Source organism: Bos mutus, chromosome 17 (genome assembly GCF_027580195.1).
Source record: "Bos mutus isolate GX-2022 chromosome 17, NWIPB_WYAK_1.1, whole genome shotgun sequence".
Lineage (NCBI taxonomy): Eukaryota > Metazoa > Chordata > Mammalia > Artiodactyla > Bovidae > Bos > Bos mutus.
Window position 1 is genome coordinate 18,009,325 of NC_091633.1, and position 23,625 is coordinate 18,032,949.

Here is a 23,625-nt window from a genome sequence, read left to right on the forward strand (position 1 = left end):
GTGGAAAGGAATATGGAAAATCTTTGTACTATCTTTACAACTTCTTGGTAAATTTAGAATTATTTCAAAATTTAAAAAAACTAATCAGATCACGTTACTCCTTGACCCAAAACCTAGAGACCCCTCCTAACACTCTCCCTGTCACTCTGCACTCCAGCCACTCTGGTCTTCTTTCCATTCTTTCAACACTGGAAGCTTGTTCCTGCCTCAGGGCCTTTGCACTTGCTGCTGAGAATACTCTTCCCCCATATGTAGTTCTTCCCATAACTTTCTCTTTCTTATCCTTTAAATTTTGACTCAAATCTCTAATCCTGAGTCCCTCTCCCATGTGATCACAGGACCATTTCTAATTCTCTCATAAAACTGGATTCTCTGAAATTATCTTCTACACTGGTTTCTCTGCTCCTCTCTGTCTCCTCCACTAAACTGGGACTTCCATGGGGACAGAGACTATGCTGCTTGGCTCACTGCTGCCTCTCCAGCTTCTCTCACAGAGTAAGGCCTCAGTAAACATTTTCCCCCTCCCCAAAAGTGGTGAAGAACTGCCTGCCAGTGCAGGAGACATAAGAGATGTGGGTTTGAGCCCTGGGTTGGGAAGATCCCTTGGAGGAGGGCATGGGAACCACTCCAGTATTCCTGCCTGGAGAATCCCATGGACAGAGGAGCCTGGAGGGCTACAGTCCATAGTCAGACACGACTGAAGTGATTGAACATGCATGCATGCGTGCAAAATAAACCGTGTCTGCTGGTAATACCATCAAAATAAAACTATGAATTTTGTCAAACGGCTTTCATGCATATTTTTTCCTATGGTTTCCTAATTTGTTCAAAATTTCCAGGATATCCAGGCAGGTCCAGATCTGCTGGCAAACTGCATCAACATTTCTTTGTATCACTTAACAATAATTCCAATGCTTAATAAATTGGGGGAAAGAATGAGGAAGAATTCACCCCCAACGTTCTAAAACAGAATCCTGAATTGTTGACCTAGTGTCAAATGTAGCTCATGGATATGCCTTGAAAATCTTACATAGTGTTTTAGAGGAATTTGAGTTCAGGGCCAACTTTTAAAAATTGGAACATTTCACATCAAACTCCAGATGCCCAAGTTCTCCTGAAATCTCAGAGGACCTGGCCTCGATGGGCCCAAGTTTCCCACTGGGTCCCCAGGGTCCCCATGGACTAGAGCTGCGGTGTGTGGTCCTCAGTTTATCACAGTCCCTATCCACCCGGCTTGGGCTACCTAGGTGGTGCTCGTGGTAAAGAATCCACTTACTAATGCAGGAGATGCAAGAGATGCGGATTTGATTCCTGGGTCGGGAAGATGGATCAGGAAATGGCAACCCACTCCAGTATTCTTGCCTGGAAAATTCCATGGACAGAAGAGCCTGGCAGGCTACCGTCATGGGGCTGCAAAGTTGTGTCCTCAAGTCAGACACGACTGAGTGACTGAACACACACACATCCACATCCACCCAGCTTATTTCCTTCATGTTATCAGCCTAATCCCTTTGGGTACTAAGATTCCCCTCAAAGTCTAAAGTATCCTTAGGAATACTGTTAGTTTCGAATATTTTCACTATAGCCCCTCTCTTCAAGTCTTACATGGAAGTTTAATATCTAAAATAGATAATAGTGATTATAGTTCACTTTGATCGAGTGCTTACTGTGTGCTGCGGTTCTGCTTTGGTTGACTCAAGGGCTTGAGGACCCGAATTCTATCAGCTCTCCATCATTTTCAGCAGGCCCTTAGGAAACCTCTGTGGATCCAAGGAGGACAGTTCAAAAAGAACTTTTTTTTTTTTTTTTGGCCTTTCTGCATGGCATGCGGGAGCTTAGTTCTCCCATCACGGATAGAATCTGTGTCTCCTGCAGTGGATCCTCAAGAGTCTTAACCACTGGACCACCAGGGAAATCCCTTCAAAAGTATATTTTAATCCATGCTCCTCACTATAGGCAAACCACAGGAGGGAAGAGACACTCCACCAATTGGAACAGTAGCCTTTCTGGCCGTTGTTTGCTAGTCCCGAGTGTTGATAGTGGCAGGAAGAAAGCCAATAAGGGGATCTGTTCTTTCCTTCCAGAGTTATTTGCTGTTTTTTGGGAGCCCTTCAGGCCCGCTCTGTGAGCTCATGACACTCTCAGGCTCAGAACTAGCTAATTCTCTTAGACATGTTTCAGCAAACGTGGACTCTAGAGGGGAGTTGCCTGGCAGAGAATGGTGTGGAGACAGAGGCCCTCCCCATGTCGCAGTCCAGTCACAAGTTTTCCTCCAGCCCTGATGATGTCAGCAGATGTGAACACACCTGCTACTTTGTCTATGGAAATTTTACGGCACTCATCGTCCATAGAGACTCTTTTAGATCATTCCATTGAGTCCCACATTTATGTACCTAGTGTGTGCCAGTGTTGCACTAGGTCCTGGGGATTCGCAGTGGGAATTTATTAAATATGAACAAGGGCTTTGGTTTCTGACTGTGCCGAGTTCCAGCTCTAGCTCTGAAACTTACTAGCTGTGTGACTTTAAGCAAACAACCTCTCTGTGTCTCACTTCATCTGTAAAATGAGTGTGATAGGAATAGTACATAATTCCTAGGATTGCCTTGGTGATTCAAAGAGATAATTTTTGACACATACAAAGAAAAGGAGTGCAGTGCTTTGTTTTTCTCCTCTAGCATGCATCAGAAGATGATATTTTTTATTTGTGTTTTTGTTTTTGTCTGTCTGGCTTACTAGATGACTCTCCATGAGAGAAAAGCCTTGTCTTTCTTGTTCACCCCTTATTCTCCCTGGGGGAACAATGCCTGGCACAGAGGAGGTGCTCCATAAATGTTTGTCTGCTGAATGAATCGCTGTCTTTCTTATTCCTGCTTTAATTGCCATTCCGATGATGTTCCTTGGAGGAGCCCAGAGTCTCGTGGACTCCGGGGAGAGCCACCATGACCTTGACAGCCAGCTGTTCACAACGGTGCTGTGCATCAACTTCGAATATCGCCAACTGGGCTCTGTGCCCTGGGCTGACAAACGACACTTGTTTGTCTTCTGGTGAACAGAGTTACAGCACGGGAGGGTAAGTTGGTGACTGAGGAAAGCTGAGTGAGCAGCTGCGCCAAGCAGGGGTAACTCTGAACCTTAAAGCCTCCAAGCCAGCAGCAGGGAGGCCTCGGGTCTATGTGGAAGGAGCCTGGGCCCCACCACTTTTGGGCCCCCGGGGGACCACCGGTTTTGAGATTGGATGCCCGGGTGGCACAATGATCTCGATATTTCGGGCTGGGAATTCGTGCATTTTGTGTGTCTTGAGAGACAAAATTAATTTCTCTGGCGGGAGGGAAACGGCTTTGCAAACTGTAAAGCGCTGCAGGAAAAAAGCAGTTAAATGAAAAGGTCAGGATCCAAAAGAGCAGATGCGTTTGCTGAATGTAACTGCACTTTCAAACCCAGCTAAGACGACACGCAGCCCCCGGAGGTGGCACATTTTGGAGCAATCTCCTGGAGAGAGATTATTTGGGGAGGCTGAGAAGCCAAGGGAAATTGACCAAAGTTTTCAGGGGTATCTGCAGAACTGGGGACCCGACCGCAAAGCCAGCGGGTGCAAACTCGCTCTTCTCTTCCGGCCTCGAGCTCCGACGCGCGAAATCTGCAAATTCTCCTTTATCTGCTGCACACGCTCGCTCATCTTCGTTCTGGCCGGAATCAGGGTAAACCGTTCCGATGATTATATAACTTCGCGAGTTCAAGAAAGATAATCCAGAGAGAGATGATGAAATTTTTTTGAGGGTGGATTAAAAAGAATTTTTTCCCCAAATGTAAGTTACAGAGTGCACAAAAATATGCATACAAATACCCATATTTCCACCACTAAGAAAGAATAACCTAACATTTTTATTTATCTGGGAGAGGACTTTTTAAATTAGCCATCAAATATATCTTTCCCTCCCCCGCTAAATTCTAGCAAATTTGAAGCCAAAGAGAGAACCTATTTCACTGTTCACCTCTGCCACAGATTTCTCTTAAGGGGAAATTCCAGGACACCCAAATTCCCTCCGTGGGCTTTTCACATGGCCAGGTCTGCAAAACACTTAGCCGCAGTGAACAGTGTCCTGCGAAGCCCGCAACCCTCGAGTGCACAGCTGCATCTTCTCCCCCATCCCCAACTCCCGCGTTCAACTTCGCAACTCACGCTCCCGCCAGGGGGCCTATTTGCTCGGCCCGTTTGGCGGAAGGATTCCGCGCGCGATCGCATTTACCCTCAACGGTCTCCTCCCCATTCCCGCGTTCTGGCCCCGCCTCCTTCCCTCTCCCTGGCCCCGCCCCCTCCCGGGTGCCCTATGGCCCACAAAGAAGTCCCGGCCGGGCCGCTGCACTCCCCCGCGCGCATTCGTGCGCCGCCCGAGGCTGGCTAAGGAGTCGGCGGCCATTTTGTTCTTCTCGTGGTTCCAGTGGGGAGAGAAGGAGGAAGCAGGGAGCGGGGCGGTTGGGGGGAACCCACCGCGGCTTCTGCCACCGCCGCCACCACCATCTCTGTGCTCGTGGCGTGGGACAGGAGGTGTGAATCCCGGGCGCGAGCCGGCGGCGGCGCCGCTGCGGGAAGGTCGGCGGTGGGAAGGCGATGGCGGATATAGATAAACTCAACATCGACAGCATCATCCAACGGCTGCTGGAAGGTGAAGGGGGCGGCGGGCGGCTCCGGAGACTCGCGGGGGAGGGGGATTTGGGAGGCCTGTTGGGCTTGCTTCGCCGAGACGAGTGAGCCCCGCGAGTTCGCCCGCGGGCCGGGGACTGCCGCGGGATGGAGGTTGCCCGGGGTTCCGCACTTGGCCCAACCTGCGGACCCTCTTGCCTCCGCTCATTCATTGCTTGAGGGTGCAGCCTTTCTCCTGGCTGTAAAATTTGAAAACTCCGCTCCCCACCCCCACGTTTCCGGTACGTACCCCCGGCGCCCGGCACTCCGGACCAATCTTTGGAGAATATTGGGGGCCCCAGTCCAACCTACTGGACTGCTCGTTCCGAACTTCGTGGTTCTCAATATTTTGGAAAGCAATATGATGCGGATATGGATTTCACCAAGCTTGAGGGCTTCTTTCCTAGCCTGCTTATTTTTATTTTTTTGTGAGGCTTGGGGTCGAGGGCCCCGTTACTTGTTACTTGGTAACGAACGTTCATTCTCAGGGAGATGTTGGAACCCATATTCTCCTGCCCTCCCAGATATTCTTTTTAAGTTGTCTTTATCCCGGGGAAGTCTCCGCGCTCTTTTCTGAACGTGCCTCTGAATCGTGAAACGGCAGTGATGACAGTTTCGTTAGGATCTTTCCAGTGTGCCAAGCTCTGTTAAGCGCTTTGCGTTCACTGCATTTTGCTGTCTTTTAGTCGCATCCGACTTTCCGATCCTATGGACTTGAGCGTGCCAGGCTTCCCTGTCCTTCCCCATCTCCCGGAGCTTGCTTAAACTCATGTCCATTGAGTCGGTAATGCCATCCAACCGTCTTGTCCTCTGTCGTCCGCTTCTCCTGCTTTCAATCTTTCCCAGCATCAGGGTCTTTTCTAATGAATTGTCTCCAATACTTTGCATGCATCGCATAAATCATATTAGCCATCGCTTCTAAAGCGCTTACTGTGTGTAAGGCATTTTTTGGAGCTCTTTAGATAGATTTCATGTAATACACGAGGTAGATGCCCTTTTTTTCCTGACTAAGACCCAGAAAAGTGTAGTCACTTAACCAGTTAGTGATAGTCAAGTTTCAAACCCAGGCAGCCAGGAACTCTACGTCATTCAAGTCACCCTGTGTGTGAAGGAAGGAGGTGTCCAGTGGTTGAGCAAAGGTTAAAATAAATCTTTAATTTTGACTGACCTAAAACTCCTGAGGTGTCCGGCGATTGATTTCAGTTGATGTGGGAGAGGGATGAAGTTCGGATTTTAAGGAGAGACGCTGAAATAAAATCACCCACTACCCCCGAATTCTAGAGCACATCTATTAATAATAACATCTAATTCCGAACTTTGAAATAATTCAGATCCTTTTCTTGAGTGTTGGATAATGTAGATTTGGCTGAGTTTTAACTGCATTTTTGCTTTTATATTCTAAAATATTGTTGAACTGTAAATGCTCAGAGATGGAGTCTAGCGTAAACAGTTGGATAGCTCTGGTGTTAGAATTCGCAGATCTTTTAAGTCATGAGAATGAAACTTCATCTTAATCTGTGTGCAGATTTTTTCCTTTTATAGTGTCTCAAAAGAAAAACTCATTAAATGAGCCCCTGAAATGTCACTGCCATTTGTGGGTGAAAACCTTGTTTTTCATTCAGTATCTGGCATTTATTAGAAGAATCAGACTTTTAATATTTGTTAATATAGTTCTTTGGTTTATGTGAGACAGCAGTGGGTCAGAAACGGATTAAAACAATTTGCTATAAGAAAAGAACTTAAATTTTTCTCATTCAAAAATTGTAAATTCTGCATGTCTATGCAGGGACATGTGTGGCTTTATTTCTTTGAGAAAGCTGGAAAAAATGGAAGCTGTGGATTAGAAACAGAATTTTAAGATTAGTTAGGTCTTAATTGTGGGGTTGCCCATAACTTTTATATTCATATAACATCTTATTAATTTTAATCTTATTTTTTAAATTGTGCTAAGAAATTTGCGTTGATTAACCTGGATCATTTACAGTGAGATCAGTCATTTCTTAATAGTTTCTATACATGTTATGTTGCGCTGGAAAACCAGGTTTTTTTAACATTTCATTTTTTTCATTGAAATTAGTAAAGCAGTGCGTTTTCATTCCTCGGGAATAAACTAGCTGCTCAACATTCTTAATGTTGTTGTTTTTTTTTCTCATCAATGTTAGATTGGCAGAGAAACTATTGAAAATGATCTATTGAAGATATATATGTATATCTTTCCAGGGTAGAAGATGTTGATAAGTTGTGATTTTTTTTTTTTAATGCCTCACAAAGTTTTTCCTCTAAAAATTTTCATTAAGATTTAAGTATATCTGAAGATGGAGGGAATGTGAGTTTTATGACCTTTTTAGAATTTTTTACATGTTCAGAATTGTCTCTTTTAAAGTGGAGCTATACAGCTAGTTGAGAAGTAGCTCAGTGATAGTACTAAAAAAACCATTCAAAGGTGAAGTCTTAGCTAACAAAACACCTTGCTTTAAGTTGTAGTCACTACAGCTTTGCAGTTATTTTCTACTCTAAACTTTTAGATTTTCTTTAAGGAGGCAACATTCTGCCACCCACCTGGGAAGGTCTGCCTTGCAGGTGATAAAACCTTGGGATTGTCACTCTTGTGTGTTATTCATGTTCACTTGCTTAAATGCACGGTAAAACTTTGGATTTAGAGAATAAATCAGCTGCTGATTTGTCTGATAGTCCTACTGTGTTGGAGAAAAGTGAGATTAGAGTGAGGTTAGTTTTGTAAGTGATCTCCTACAGAGAATGATTGATGGCTAGTAATTTTCTTGCAAAGCAGACAGTTGTAATTTCGCATCCTGCTTTGAGAGAAGCATCTCACCTCTGAAGATGGTGGTTGTCGAACTGCAGGACTGTGTCAGGCTCTGCACAATTGCTTGATTTGCATTAGTGATTTAAATGTGACTTCTGTCCTGACCCTATGAATTTAATCCTCTAATTTGTAAAAATAGTCCCTGTGTTTAGTTTTTTGATGTGAAATGAAACATGTTCGTATTGTAATGTTTAAAAAAGACAGTGGTCCCTGGTCCTGAAGATAATAAAGGACAAACATAATGGCACAAGAAAAAAATTCTTAATATACTGACCAAGGAAAACAAAAATAATCTTTCTTAATGAGTTTACACATCAGATCATTTTAACAATTAGACGCTTTTCTTGGGATTAATGATCATAGGGCATTTTGTTGATTAAGACAGTAATCGTAAAGTTGTATGTTACTAGTACCCTTAACTTCCAAGAAGCCTGTATTATGAGGACCTCCCCTCCCCTCCCACATGTCAATTGTATGCTGCATTCTCTCCTACAAGTAAGAAGAGAAAGGTCTTAGAGCTGTGATCTGCAGCTTGCACCAATCCTAAATTGCAGCTGGGGAAGGGTTACTCTGTGCCCACAGTGCCCCCTCGCCTGACAGTAGCAGGAGGAAGCAGTGAAATCTAACAGGATGGGGTGTGTCATTCTGTGGTGGTTGAGGGAATGTAAGCTGCGGGAGCAGGCAGGCTTTCCTCCTCCAAGCTGGGGGAATGGATGCCAGGCTGCACCATGCGTTAATAGCACATCCGCTGTAGAGGTTGGTGAGATTGTTCTGTATCTGTGAAGCTGCAGTCATGTGCCATTGCCATTCAGTCTGCCTGAGTAGGTGAGGGTTACTGATCTTGAAGCAGGGAGAGGATATACAGACTTGGTCATTTCACTCAATTTACTCTGAAGGGTGTTAGTGGACCTTGAAAACTGGAATGTGAAGGAGATAATATCCTGATACGAATCGCTGTGTAAATGAGGAAACTGGAAAGAACAATGTACAGAATTCTGTACATTTTTGTTTGTTGTTTAATTCAAGAACAATGTACAGAATTCTGGGGCAAATTTTTTGTTTTAGGATCAGACCACTGTATGCAAAGCATGTAAGAATAGATGATTTACTTAATGATCTTGATGTTTTACCTGAAATCTCCAATTTCACCGCCCCCCCTGCAGCTTACTGGCATCCCTTATCTAGAGAAGATTGTTACCAATATTAAGGCTTACAAAAATGCCACTCAGCACAAATGTAGGGTCAGATGTCAAGTCTAATCAAGCGTAGGTGATAAGACTATAGAGAGTTAAAGATTTTTCAATGAATTGTCTTCACTCTAGGTGTAGAAAACTCAAGGTTCTTCATTGAGAGCAATAGACAGTGTTTTGCAGCTACATCCTGATTCTATATATGCCTTGAGAAAATTGATGTCACCTTTAAATGCCCAAAGTATCACACCAGCAGTTAGCAAAGTCGAGGTGGGGAAAGGGCAGCTTAGAAATTAAAATGGCTGAAAAGTGGATATCTTCCTGCTGGTGACTTTGCACTGAAACTGAATGGTTCTTGATTAACTTTTTTGTGGCTTACAGTTTTTGTAGAAAAGACCTCAGTTGTTTGTGAAAGAGTTTTGATGTTATAGAAACTCAGTGTTTTTTGTTTGTTTTGGTTTGAGGTTTTATTTTCCTAAATTTGTCAAATGTTGTGAGGTTATTGTCACTAAAATAAATATGATGTGGCATATTGTTAAGATTACCACCTTTTTAATAGGATTATCTTATTAGCAAAGTCTCTGTTGACATTTTTATACTGGTTGTGCCAATTTTAGGTTTTAAAACTTGATTATAATTGAGCTAAGGCTTTTTAGTGGGTATGCTATTCCTTTTCTATGACCTTCTTTCAACAATTAAGAGGCAAGAAGAATACATGCTTATCCCTCGTGGTAACCCCAAAGTAGTCTTACTTCATAAGTAATCCGAAAGTAGTCTTAAGTTATTACAAGTTTTTATCAGTTTGTTTACTATAAAATTGCATGGGATTTTTTATCATGTGCTCATGTGAGTGATTTGCCAGATAAATAAATGATGATATAAGTTAGAACAGAACAGTCTTTGCTCGTAACAGCCCAAATGCAGTTTTCTGAATCTGCCATTTTAGCCAGATAAAAGCTTTTACTCAAAAGTTGCACATTTGGAAATGCCCTGGCCATCCGCTGGTTAGGACTCCAAGCTGTCTCTGTCGAGGGCAATCTCTGGTCAGGGAACTAAGATCCTGCAGGCCTCAAAGTGCTGCAAAAAAAAAAAAAAAAAAAAGAAGTCACGTGCCTAAGACCTAAGTTGACCATTGTAATGGATCAGTCACTAATCTGTATATGTCCGCTCTGCCTGCTGATTTTATTTCTATACAGTACCTAGCACCTGGACTTGGTAGAAACATTCTGCCTGGAAAATGAAATTCTCATTGGCAATTGTTGAAATAACTTCATACATGCAGTTTGAACTACTATTTAGGAAGATACCATTAGGAGACAACCCATGAACTTCCAGCTTGGGTCGCTCTTGTTTACATCTCTCTTGTCATGCACAGCACAGTGAGGTTCAAGTAGGCAGTGCTGCTGCTGCTTGGTCACTGAGTCCTAGCTGACTGTTGTGACCCCATGGACTGGCCTGCCAGGCTCCTCAGTCCATGGGATTTACCAGGCAAGGATACTGGAATGGGTTGCCATTTCCTTCTCCAGGGGATCTTCCCAGTCCAGGGATCGAACGAACCCAAGTCTCCTGTGTCTCCTGCTTGGCAGGTGTATTCTTTACCACTGAGCCACCTGGGCAGCCCTGAAGTACATAGTGACTGATGTTTATTGAGCAGCACTGTACTGTTCGCATTTTTTCTTTGTAGCTAATAGTGATAAAATAGATATGCAAGCCTTTGTCTTTTTAATGGTGTTGAAGATGTCCCTAAGATAAACTTTTAGTTTTACAATTTTTATAGAGGGGGAGTTGTCGGTACAGAATGTATAATAATCTGCAGTTACCTAGTTTGTCTTATCTTCTAAATCCTGTACTAGAATGTAAACCTCCCAAGAAAAGGGACACAGTTCTTGTCTCTCCTGTTGCCAGAAGAGGATGCCCAGCATCTATCACTGGTTCTGGCAGGTAGTTAAGTGCCCAGCAGCTATTTTGTTGAATATTTGCGTAAAGCATGGTAAAAATGAATATTGATAGTCTTAACAAGTAGATTGCATTGTTTAATTTTTAATGCTTCCTGTTTGTAAGGATGCCTATGATTTTTTATACTCATCAAATTTTTCTTAAGCACCAATGACTGTATAGAGGTTTAGTAGTTTGTCCTATAAAATGTCTTTTGGTTTAGAAGTAGAATGAAAACAAATTCTTTCCTTTTTTTTTTTTTTTTTTTTAAGTTTTTCTTCTTTGTTATTGCTTATGAACTTATAAAATGGCAAAAACAGTTGTGTGCTGTTCACTTGCTTTCATTTGTTTTCTTACTAAGTTTCTAAGTTAATGCCATATATTTTAAACATATTTTCAAGATGAAGAACAAATTCTTAAATGGGAGAGTGATCTGATGGAAGCACCACTTCAGAGCTAGAGTCAGGGTGTCCTCCTTACAGGCTCTATGACCTTGGACCAAGTCACTGAGCCTCTTCAGCCTGTAACACAGAGAAGTGACAGCGCCTGACTTGTGGGATTGCTGTACTGAATGGCTCTGTGAATAAAGCCTCTTAGTGCAGCAGTACCCAGCACGTGGGAAGTGCTCCCTAGGTGTTAGCTACAGCTAGTACATGATTCTCCATGATGGACACTGAAAATAGTGAAGTAGACTTCTTATGCTGTCAGCTAATAGGCCATCTCTAAGAAATGCCTGCTGTGTTCACTCAGACTGCCAAAACCCATTTTGAAATCTTCATTTTCTGTTAGATAAAACTTTAAGAGTAATCCTAAATTTTCAAAACTAGAAAAATGCTCTAGTAAAGCCTATAAGAATGATGCTATTGCTTTGTCATTTGAAAACACAGACACGGTTTTTGTTCTTGTTTTTGGCTAATCTGTGTATAGTCTGGGGTGCATGCTAATTGTAATGCCACAAATGAACAGATTGTATTCAGACTTCATTCATGCAACAGATTTTGAGTACCTACCACATACTGGCTATGGGCATGTACACTGCAGGGCTAGTGGTGTGGTCCTGAGGTTACATTCTACCAGGATGAATAGATGGAAGTGAACTGGCAATTATAATACAGAGTGTGTGCTGGGCCGTGTTGGGAGAGCATTTCAGAAAGCATAAAGCCGGCTTGTTAAGGGGGGAGAAGATGGCTAAGGGGTTTTCCAGCGTGAGGTGATATCTAAGCAGTCTCGAAAGATGAGCAGGTATTTGCCAGTTGGTAGATGGTTTTGATGGAGTTTCTGTTTATATAGTTTTATTTATTGAGCTAATTGTTGGGAATTTAAGAAGCTTTGTGACTGTGTTTTTAATGAGCACTGTTCAGACATAAACTGAATCTTGATTTGTTCTGGAAAAACTGTATTTAATCCTCAGTCCACATCAGGAACACTTTTTAAATTGTTAGTGTTGCATGGAGCTCTGCCAGGTACTGTATGATGACCTAGAGGGGTAGGATGAAGATGGGAGGGTGGAAGGAGATAAGTGTATACCTATTGCTGAGTCAAGGTATTATACAGCAGAAACTAGCACAACATTGTAAGGCAGTTAGCCAATTAAAAGTAAATTTTAAAAAATTGTTAGTATTGTTCTTTACTAATCTCTGTGCTCTGATCCTTCGGGGACAGTCATATTAAGAAAACTACAATTATCATGAACTGTGTCTAAAGGATGTAGTGGGAAGTCTCCAAACCAGTAAAATGTGTATTAGCAGCATTGATTTAATCTGATAGCATTCATATTAAAAGTATGGCTTGTGTTCCCTATAGGTATAAGTCTTCTAAAAGACTTAGAGTGGGCTGTCCCCTTACAACTGTGGGCCTCTGCTGAAAAAGATTCCCTTTGAAACCAGAAGCGTTTAGGAGTCCCCTAGCCAAAAATAAAGTTTCCTGTTGGGCAGTATGCCCAACCTTCTGGCTGACTTGTGGTAAAATCACTGATGACTGGGGTTTTCTGGCCAGTAAAGCAATGATCCCACTGTCTTTTCACTGGGAGGGTTTCTTGAGTTCTCTCCTTATGTGTGTGTCTAGAAAGAAAAAATGACTTTGGTTCAGGAAAAAAGTTGGTTTTGTTTCACAAACAACTCAGTTGCTGTGGTATTGTGTATGTGTCCGTTAGTGTAGTCCCTCAAAAATTATTCTTACTGTGCTTTCCCTTGAGTTGATTCTTGTTTCTTAATATTTGATCAGCATGAGACTGGTGGTCTCTTAGTTCAGTTACATGTTTTGGAGTCCAAAGAGGTGATTTGCTCAAGACTATAAAACCAATACAGAAACCTGGCTTCTAGTTGCCAGTCCAATGCACTCAACGTTTTCTTTTTGCTGTACCCCCTAAGAGTTTGACTCTTTTCCCTTGTCATCCTTTCTTACGTATTGTCTTCCATTGAAAAAAATAACACCCTTCCATTTCTGCTCAGCTTGTTTCCTCAGAGAATTTCATTTCAGTGGCTATTCAGGCTGAAGGAGGGCTTCCCCTAAGAGTATTTTTCAAATTTAGGCACAGCCCTCTTTAATAGAAAAAAAAAAAATTCTCCGCAGATACCAGGGTTTTTTTAACTTGAAATTTTTATTACTCTGTAATGTTACTTAGATATTTACAGAACAAAGCTAGATAAAAACCAGTTAAACATATTGCTCTTGTTTAGCATTAGGCTAGATGATTTTGAATTTGAATATAAAGCCTTCAAAACTGATAAAGTTTAAATTAACATTGATTTAATCTGCTTATGACTTTATATTGGGTTTAATGGTAGAAAGATGTAGGCTTAGCTCTGTACTTAGTCTGGTTCTGTGTTTTTGCTTCAGTTCTAGTTCAGAGAATGCCTCCTTTCATGAATTCCTTGTACAAAACAAGTGTTAAGATTTTGATTGCAATCTGATGGTAATCAGTCCCCATATTTAACCAGACCCTGGCACTTCATAAGGGGCTTCCCTGGTGCCTCCCTGGTGACTCAGATGGTAAAGAATCTACCTGCGATACAGGAGACACAGGTTTGATGCCTGGGTTGGGAAGATCCCCTGGAGAAGGGCATGGCAACCCACTCCAGTATTCTTGCCTGGAGAATCCCATGGATAGAGGAGTCTTGTGGGCTGCTGCAGTCCACGGGGTTGCTAAGAGTCAGACACGACTTAGAGACCGAACAGCAACAGCAGCCACTTCATAACTGTAAGATTAAGGTAAGTTTAGTAATGCAGTGCTACTTGTTATTTATTACCCTGGAAAAGGAAACGGCAACCCACTCAAGTATTCTTGCTTGGAAAATCCATGGACAGAGGAAGGAGCCTGGCAGGCTGCAGTCCCTGGGCTCGCAAAAGGGTTGGGCACAACTTGACGACTAAACTACAGGCAGTGCAGTGCTGTTTGTTATATATTTAATAACTGTCTAATCTGTTGCAACTAGAGTCAAAACAATTTCATTTCTTACTGCTACCTACCTGCTGATAAATGAATTATTATAAGGCCAGAGGATATCTTATGCTTCACTTTGATAGTGAGTAGAACTCGAGTCTTCTGATGTGATGCATGCTGTGCCATGATCTCTTCCTCCTTTTTCTCAAGTTTTACCTGTTCCAGTTACTAGGAAACCTTTCTCACAGCATACGCTGACATCCTTTGCCATGTATAGACATGAGTGTATTCACAAATTCAGGCCTAGAAAGTTGCATAGCAAAATACCCACAACACGCATACATGGTGTTTTAATGAAAAACAGCACAGTAAATTTTTTTCATAAGATCTTGGACCATGGAGAGAGACCTTTGGTCCTCTGAAAAACACTGATTGGGAGGGAGAGATCCTGAGCATTTCCAATCTCATATTTTAAAACAAGGAATTGTTAGAACTGACTCAGTAACATGACAGTCTCTAAGACCTCCTGCTCTACAAATACTAATTCATTTATAAGGCTGGAGAAGAGAAGATAACGGGAGGCAAAAAGAGCTGATCTGGTGAGTGGGCTGTAGGTGAACAAGGCCAATTGTTATTTTTATGTGTCCTGAAAATAAAGCCTAGTCAGAAAGTAGTTAAACCATGTTCTTGTCTCCTCTTTATTTAAAGCTTGTGCCTTTTCATATATGTTTAATTTTTATATGAAATCTTACTTTGACTTCACTTGACTAAATTGGGGTTTTTCTCCCCCTACAGTGAGAGGGTCCAAGCCTGGTAAGAATGTCCAGCTACAGGAGAATGAAATCAGAGGACTGTGCTTAAAGTCCCGAGAGATCTTTCTCAGTCAGCCTATCCTGCTAGAACTTGAAGCACCACTCAAGATATGTGGTAAGTTTTGGTGCACTGTTTCCTTTGGTTATGTGATTAATTGACTGAGTCAAGGGTATATATAGATGGTATATAGACGATATTATGTTAGCCAGTAGAATCATGTACTATTTATGAATAACCTAGAATTACATTATGTATTGTAGCTTTAGAATAAATACCTCTAATGGACCGAGTTTACTTAGATGTGCTTCAGATTTTCTTAAAATTATTTTGCTAAAGAAATACAAACATTGCAGAAGAAAGGAACGGAAACAGAGTGGAGAGCTAAGAAAAGGCCTGAACCTATATATAAGCTTAAAGCAAAGGAAAATACTCTTTGGCAGTATCTAGCAGGGAGATTGAAAGCCAGATGTATTGGTGGGTGTAGTGTGTGTGTGTGTGTGCCTTTGTCACATGGGGTCAGGGCTTGTTAAGAGTGCATCGCTTCTGCTGGCACGGTCCCTAGAGACTGAGCTGTTGGACATTTGATATTGATCAGCCAGCCTGAAAGGGAAACGGTCTTCCTTGGCAGGAAGGCCTGCCTAACCATTAATAATCCGTTCTGCAAAATAAATTATTAGTTACTTGAGTTTTGTGTGTGATTCTGATATACACTTAAAATTTTCACTAAGCTCTGTTGGACTAAATAAATACTACACAACAGTGTAAATTAGTTATGTGGGTGGTTTGAACTATACGAATGAAGACACTGTGTAATAAAATTCTTGCTTCTAGGTGATATCCATGGGCAATACTATGATTTGCTTCGACTTTTTGAGTACGGTGGTTTCCCACCAGAAAGCAATTACCTGTTTCTTGGGGACTATGTGGACAGGGGAAAACAATCACTGGAGACTATCTGCCTCTTGTTGGCTTACAAAATCAAATATCCCGAGAATTTTTTTCTTCTCAGAGGAAACCACGAATGTGCCAGCATCAATAGAATTTATGGATTTTATGATGAATGTAAGTACTTTCTACAGTAAGATTTACTTATATTGAGATATATGGTCATAAACTGAACATGTTTCTGTTAGGATTTGTGAGAGTTTAGATGTAGTGTTGTCATTCTTCATGCTTACTATTTTGTTAACTAGTTTTTGTCCTGGCTGCTTTCTTGGGGTAAAAAACTTAACATTTGTTACAGTATGATAATGCCCTGGATTTTTGTATGATGTGATGATTAGATTAGGAAATAGTGATAACAGTGGTGATTTCTTTTAAGGTAATTGTTGTGAATAGTTGCAGATACTTTAATTTTTAGTACAACTCTGAGAACCTGTCCAAATAGATAGCTTTGTTTTTGATAACTTTATTGAGATAAAATTTCATCCATTTTAAGTGTACAGTTCAGTGAATTAAATTCATAGAATTACACAACCATCACACAGTCCTGTGTAAGCACTACGCTACTTTCTGTCTCTATAGGTTTGCCTTTTCTAGACGTTGCATATAAATGGAAACTTGGAATATACAAATAACTTTTGTAATTTGTAATGTAGTTCTTTTTCCTTTGGCACATCCAAACCCAAGAAAAACAGTACTCACTATCTGAAATTGTGTGCTGAAAGGAGAAAACAGGGCAGCAAGGGGACGCTAATTAAAAGTATTTGAATAATTTGTACATTGTTTGACCCATTTTGAAGGTACACTTTGAATTGATAATTGACAGGAACAAGATTCCTAAAGCCTTGAAAATAATCAGTTTCAGTGGAGTTTTTATTGATGCTGCTGTTTAAGTAACTATAAATTAAAAAAATTTTTTTAAATCCTTATCTCCATCTTCCTTTTGTATTTATCATTTCTGTGAGTGGGAGTGGTTAAGGAGTTTGAATTACTAGCACTTGCCAGTGTAATTATAACAAGTCTGGTTTTGTCTCTGTGGTCGTACCCTAGACTATAATCATAACCTATAGTCTCTCAAGGTGTGTTACTCCATCTCAGTTTCACTTAGATGTGTTCATCTAGTTTATTTGTTAGAAGTACATTGCTAGAAAGGTTCCCTTCATAAACTTAGTCCTCGTACTCACAGCCTCTCCCTTGACTGTATGTATGTATGTAGTCCAAGACCCAGCTTGGACTACATAAGATAAGGTGGGAGAAAATGGACTATACTTCAGTAAAATTAAAAAAAGAATGAGGTGGGTGCAAAGGATATTTGATATTGACAGTGAGTCTTACCAGAGAGGGACTAGCAAGGCAGTCACTGTTTAGGTAATGAAATGAGAGGCAGAGAGTTTTGTAACATTGTGTTTTAGGAATTTGTTACAGGTACTACTATTTAGAGCATTTTCCTTTTTATATAGTGGTTAGCCAATATTTTGATGTTTTATTTGATAAAGTTCAAATTCACACAATCTCTTTGTTGTGATATACTTCCTAGTGTGTTGGCTACATCATTTTTGGTTTCTTTTTTATTAGAAGCCTTAATGATTTAGAAGGTTGGCATTGAATAGTATCAATTTTGACTCTTTGTCTTCAAGACTCCTGTAATGAATGACCTTGTACTCCAACTTTCCCCTCTCCCATCAGGGAGGTATAGTTTGCCACCCCGTCTGTGGGCCTGAAAGTATCCTGACATAGGTGGCTTTCAGTGGATGGTTTTCCAACTTAAGAAAACATTGATAATTTTGTTAAAATTGTACTGTATTGAAATTTTTTTTTCAAATGTAGATTTCTATGAAGGAATTTTATTTTTTTAAATTTTATTTTATTTTTAAACTTTACATAATTGTATTAGTTTTGCCAAATATCAAAATGAATCTGCCACAGGTATACATGTGTTCCCCATCCTGAACCCTCCTCCCTCCCCATACCATCCCTCTGGGTCATCCCAGTGCACTAGCCCCAAGCATCCAGTATCGTGCATCGAACCTGGACTGGCAACTTGTTTCTTACATGATATTTTACATGTTTCAATGTCATTCTCCCAAATCTTCCCACCCTCTCCCTCTCCCACAGAGTCCATAAGACTGTTCTATACATCAGTGTCTCTTTTGCTGTCTCGTACACTGGGTTATTGTTACCATCTTTCTAAATTCCATATATATGCGTCAGTATGCTGTATTTATGTTTTTCCTTCTGGCTTACTTCACTCTGTATAATAGGCTCCAGTTTCATCCACCTCATTAGAACTGATTCAAATGTATTCTTTTTAATGGCTGAGTAATACTCCATTGTGTATATGTACCATAGCTTTCTTATCCATTCATCTGCTGATGGACATCTAGGTTGCTTCCATGTCCTGGCTATTATAAACAGTGCTGCGATGAACATTGGGGTACACGTGTCTCTTTCCCTTCTGGTTTCCTCAGTGTGTATGCCCAGCAGTGGGATTGCTGGATCATAAGGCAGTTCTATTTCCAGTTTTTAAAGGAATCTCCACACTGTTCTCCATAGTGGCTGTACTAGTTTGCATTCCCACCAACAGTGTAAGAGGTTTCCCTTTTCTCCACACCCTCTCCAGCATTTATTATTTGTAGACTTTTGGATCGCAGCCATTCTGACTGGTGTGAAATGGTACCTCATAGTGGTTTTGATGTGCATTTCTCTGATAATGAGTGATGTTGAGCATCTTTTCATGTGTTTGTTAGCCATCTGTATGTCTTCTTTGGAGAAATGTCTATTTAGTTCTTTGGCCCATTTTTTGATTGGGTCGTTTATTTTTCTGGAGTTTCAATGGAATAAAATAGAAAGCCCAGAGATAAATCCACGCACATATGGACACCTTATCTTTGACAAAGGAGGCAAGAATATACAATGGATTATGAAGGAATTTTAAAACCACTGCTGAACGTGATAGACTTATTTCCTAAGTGTAGCAAGCACTCTGAGCTACCATTTCCTCCATTCCCCCTGCCCGTGTTATGACTGTAGTCCTGGAAAAGCTGAGGTATCTGTTGTTGGATAAAATGTGAATATGTGTTACACTTTTCTGATGCCAGAGCTGTCTGGTCTGTAGTAATAGGAAACTGCACTAGGGGTTCTGGCTCAGAATCTTGAGGATTTGGAAGCTTGAAGAGACCTTGGCAGTTATCCAGGAATCTTTCTAGAGCCAGATGCTCCTGGCGGTCTGAGGTGGCCTTAGGGGGGAAATGTACAGAGGAAAGAAAGCAGCAGCCCGGGACTAAGTTAATAAGATGCTCAGGCAACAGGAGGAAGAATCTTAATTTTTGATGAAGAAGCCGACAGAGTGAGTTGTGAGTTGTTCTAGGTTGCCTTTGGAAATAGGAACCCACCTGTGGTTTGAGAGTGGACAGAAAAGACTATGTTGCAAACAGAGTTGGTGCTATCAAATAATTGTTGAGGCTTAATGATAATCCTTAATCAGTATATCTGGAATTCTGTTTTCAGACCTTGCATGGAATTTTAAAATAGTGCATATGAAACTATAAGTTGTTGCTTATAAATCACACATCCCTTAAATATTACATATATCTAATTCTCTCGTTTTTAATAAAAGCATAGTTTTTGAATATTGCCTTGGAGGACTTATCCTGAGAGTATGTACCTGCAGAACACCAGTCTCTTTTTTAACCATCCCCAAATTTTTCCAGGTAAAAGAAGATATAACATTAAACTATGGAAAACTTTCACAGACTGCTTTAACTGTTTACCGATAGCAGCCATCGTGGATGAGAAAATATTCTGCTGTCATGGAGGTATGTGGGCTGATTTTAATTCCACATAGATTTGGATTCTTCTAAAGAGTGTACACTTTGACATTGATGAATTAACATTCGGATGACTTCCTCTGTGAGGTGACTCTCCTGTACTGCTGTGTTACACCAGGAGTCCGCTCTGGCACATCCAGGATCATCCGGATACAAGTCCAAAGTATGCAGTTGATTTGTTACAGAGAATTCTAGGCTCTGTAACAGTTAGCCTTGAAAATAGAGTACAAAGTATTTTCGAATATAAAATAAACAATGAGCTATACCATAGATCCTCTAGGATACTGAAAATGTGAATATACTTTCCCTTGGACTGTTTTTGATCCTTTCCTTTCAGAAATTTCTCTGACATAGATGTTAAAAGTTTACTTTGCTTGGTGGTTTTACTTCATATGATATAATTAAAATAGTATCGGCAAAGAGGATATCTTTTCATCTGTGTCAGAAGTTAGACAACCATCAAAAAGCCAACTCAACTATATTTTAATAAAACTATTATCCTTGCCCTCCTTATGTACTTATATACTGGTTTTGGTAGAGTTGGACATGTGATTTTTAAAGTCAGATTGAGAGCCAGTTACATCTGAGCTGATTTGACATTACACTCCTTGGCCAGTGCAGGTTTCCTAGAAAGCTTCACCTAAGTGTCTGCATCTTCTACTCCCAGTCACTACAAGTGGTCATTAGGGTGCTCTGAATGTTAAAGTAACTTTCCTTGTCCTGTTCAGGCACACAATGCCCCACAAATTAGTACATGTAACAAGTTCCAGTGGGCTTCCCGCCCCCCTCCCCTTTTTAACAAAAGCTAATAAGTAAGAAAAGATAACCAAAGATTTCATGGAAGTTTTTGTAAGTCATTGAGTCTCTCTGTAGAGAAAGGGAAATAGTAAAGTGCTAACTTCCCTTTTAAAATTGTGTTTTCTTCCATTTTGTTTTTTTTCCCCCCCTCATTTAATAGGTTTATCACCAGATCTTCAATCTATGGAGCAGATTCGGCGAATTATGCGACCAACTGATGTACCAGATCAAGGTCTTCTTTGTGATCTTTTGTGGTCTGACCCCGATAAAGATGTCTTAGGCTGGGGTGAAAATGACAGAGGAGTGTCCTTCACATTTGGTGCAGAAGTGGTTGCAAAATTTCTCCATAAGCATGATTTGGATCTTATATGTAGAGCCCATCAGGTATTGATTTTGAATTTTACATGTACACTTAAGAGCATGTGTGTGAGCACAGATTCTCCTTGTTGATTTTGGTGGGTAGGTATTGCTTATTTATACAAAATGTCTCTGGAAGTGACCTATAGGATGTCAGGCTCAATGGGAAACTGAAGAGTGGTTTTACTCACCTAAAGTTTGCACCTGTTCACATTGAAAACGTTTTCTCTCCAAGGTGGTTGAAGATGGATACGAATTTTTTGCAAAGAGGCAGTTGGTCACTCTGTTTTCTGCGCCCAATTATTGTGGAGAGTTTGACAATGCAGGTGCCATGATGAGTGTGGACGAAACACTAATGTGTTCTTTTCAGGTAGAGGATGTTTTCAGCATTGTTTCCTTTTATTTCTGTATTTTATTGATTTTTAAAAAGTGCTAGTTTCTCTCTATATTCATTTATTTGGAGTAGACTGAAAAATTTTATTTTCCCTTAATTGGTGTTTGTCCTAGTTTAGTAATGAGTGAATTCCTTTTAAAAGAATGAAATGATCATAGAACTTTTGCCCCAATTATTGAATTTAACTGTTTTCATATTATTTGAATACATTAAAATCATGATACATTAAGTCTAAAGCTACAGTGTTAGTACCGTGTTCAGCTAAAATTAAATCACCACTTGCGCATGAAGGTAGTACTTACTCCACGTGCCAGATGTGCCGTGTGATTACCCAGCTCTCCCACCATGCCTCTTTCTAAAAAACCTCTGTTGGTTGATCATGACATCATTTGGCCTTCACTTGGCACAAAAGAATCATTTACACGCAAAGTCTACTGCAATTTTTTTCTCAGTTACTATGATTAAACTTATACGACTTCAGGCTTACCCAATCATAAACAAAAACACAGCCACTAAAGTCAAGTCATCAGTTAACTGAATTAAAAGAAGTGTTCTTGATTTTTTTCTTTTAATTATCAGGGATGTCTTGCAACCCCTAGAGATTATGACATGATCCCCTAGGGGTTTGAGAAACACTGTTCCAAAGAACTTTACCCCCTGTGTCAGAGGGAATACCTAAAGGTGTGACTTCAAAAAACTGTCATTTTATCCAGAGGCGAAACAGTTTGTCCAGATTGTATATCATAGTGGTTTATAAGAGTATTTATTACCAAAATGTTTGTCAGCTTGGTTTGTATTAATATGTCAGTGGAGCCTTCAAAGTTGTTGGGGCAATTTTAAACAGACTTTCTGAACAAAAGATTTGAGTGAAATGTAAGACTTGAGGTTAAGTGTATTTCCTAAAATGCATCGTTTTTTGAATCTTTGCAGATATTAAAGCCTGCAGAGAAAAAGAAGCCTAATGCCACGAGACCCGTCACACCTCCAAGGGGTATGATCACAAAGCAAGCAAAGAAATAGATGTCATTTTGATACTGCCTAGTTGGGACTTGTAACATATAGTACATAACCTTCATTTTTAAAACTGTAATGTGTACTGGTCAGCTTGCTCAAATAGTGTTTGTGGGGCTCCCCCTTCCATTTTTGACTTCATGAATGGTATTTGCTGGTTGTAACAGCAAATGAAAGATTCTCCACTCCCAACGAAATGTTTTGTTTAGTTCCCTGTTCCTTTTACAAACAACATTAATGATGGTGTTAAAGCTGTACACTCAGGACAGTGTCCCCTGTCTAAGGGGTGAGTGTACAGCTGATCTTTTTTTAATTCAGTACAGCTAATGTAAATGGTCATTTTCTTTAGGCTATAAAGAGAGCCCTAGGGTGCTCAATCTGTACATGTTATTGTCATAAAATGCATACTGTTGGATACAAACCACTGTGAACTTTTTTGTTTCAAAGGGATTGCTTTTTTTTTTCTTTCATTGTCTTAATGTACAAACTAGTTTTTATAGCTATCAACATTAGGAGTAACTTTCAACTTTGCCAGCATCACTGGTATGTATATTTAATTAAAGCACACTTTCCCCTACGGTATACTTAAAATGACAATTAAAGCCATTATTTTAAATGTTTGTGACTTTTTTCCTGAAGCCAAAGTTTCTGTTGAAATATATATTGACACTCCCCTAAGTAAGTACAAGGTGGCATGGTTGTGTACACCTGTCACCTTTGTGGGGATTCAAAAACAGGTTTTTGAGTTTGAATAGCAGTTAGTAACATAGTGCTGTTTAAGCTATTAATGATTAAAGTTAATTACATTTTGTACGATTTCCATATAGTCTATTCATTAAGTAATCTTTTTACAGTTACATCAGGCCTGAACCCGTCCATTCAGAAAGCTTCAAATTATAGAAACAATACTGTTCTATACGAGTGACCGATTATGCATTCTTTGGCCTACATTCTTTATTCTGCGATGAAGTTGAGGCTTATAAGTCAAAACAAAGGAACTAACTTACTATCCACCAGTTTATACAGAACTCACAGTATCTATGACTTTTTTAAACTAAGATCTGTTAAAAATAAATCTGTTTCAACAGATGACCGTGTACAATACCATGTGGTGAAAATTAATTCAGACTTATTAAATGATGACTTGTTAAATCCTCTCAGTGTCAATTTATCAGCACAATACACACAGGAGAACTGTTGATGGCATATTGAATAGATTTTAATGAATAAATTGCTCTGGAAACCACACAGTTTCAATTTGGATTTGTCTTCCTTCAAATAGTCTGTTTTCCAAAGATGGATTGTAATATGGATGCTCATTCTTCAAATTCTTATTGGATATAACTGAGTTTCTGAAGTAGAGAGATGAGATTGAACTATTTAGGGATGTGTGGGACTTGGTGAGTTGTGTGACATCATCTGTATCCATATTTTTTGTCTGGGTTTATTTGAACTTGGCAATAAAATTCAA

General features: G+C 40.3%; 1 protein-coding gene across 1 annotated transcript; it reads left to right on the forward strand.

Annotated features, from left to right (window-relative positions):
- The first annotated feature begins 4,399 nt into the window (after nt 1–4,399).
- PPP1CC (protein phosphatase 1 catalytic subunit gamma) lies at nt 4,400–23,400 on the forward strand. Its single transcript, XM_005897402.3, has 8 exons — nt 4,400–4,664; nt 14,808–14,939; nt 15,657–15,887; nt 19,478–19,582; nt 20,553–20,776; nt 20,985–21,119; nt 22,074–22,134; nt 23,009–23,400. Exons 1-8 carry the CDS (start codon nt 4,610–4,612, stop codon nt 23,077–23,079), a joined length of 1,014 nt encoding a protein of 337 aa, XP_005897464.1. The 5' UTR covers nt 4,400–4,609; the 3' UTR covers nt 23,080–23,400.
- The last annotated feature ends 225 nt before the right edge of the window (nt 23,401–23,625 follow it).

What these genes read in the sequence shown, in the direction of transcription:
- PPP1CC (XM_005897402.3), top strand. Translation starts at nt 4,610, where the DNA reads ATGGCGGATATAGATAAACTCAACATCGACAGCATCATCCAACGGCTG. An exon ending in TTATGGATTTTATGATGAAT is followed by an intron (nt 15,888 to 19,477) that starts GTAAGTACTTTC and finishes AAATTTTTCCAG; the next exon opens with GTAAAAGAAGATATAACATT. An exon ending in ACCCGTCACACCTCCAAGGG is followed by an intron (nt 22,135 to 23,008) that starts GTATGATCACAA and finishes ATCTTTTTACAG; the next exon opens with TTACATCAGGCCTGAACCCG.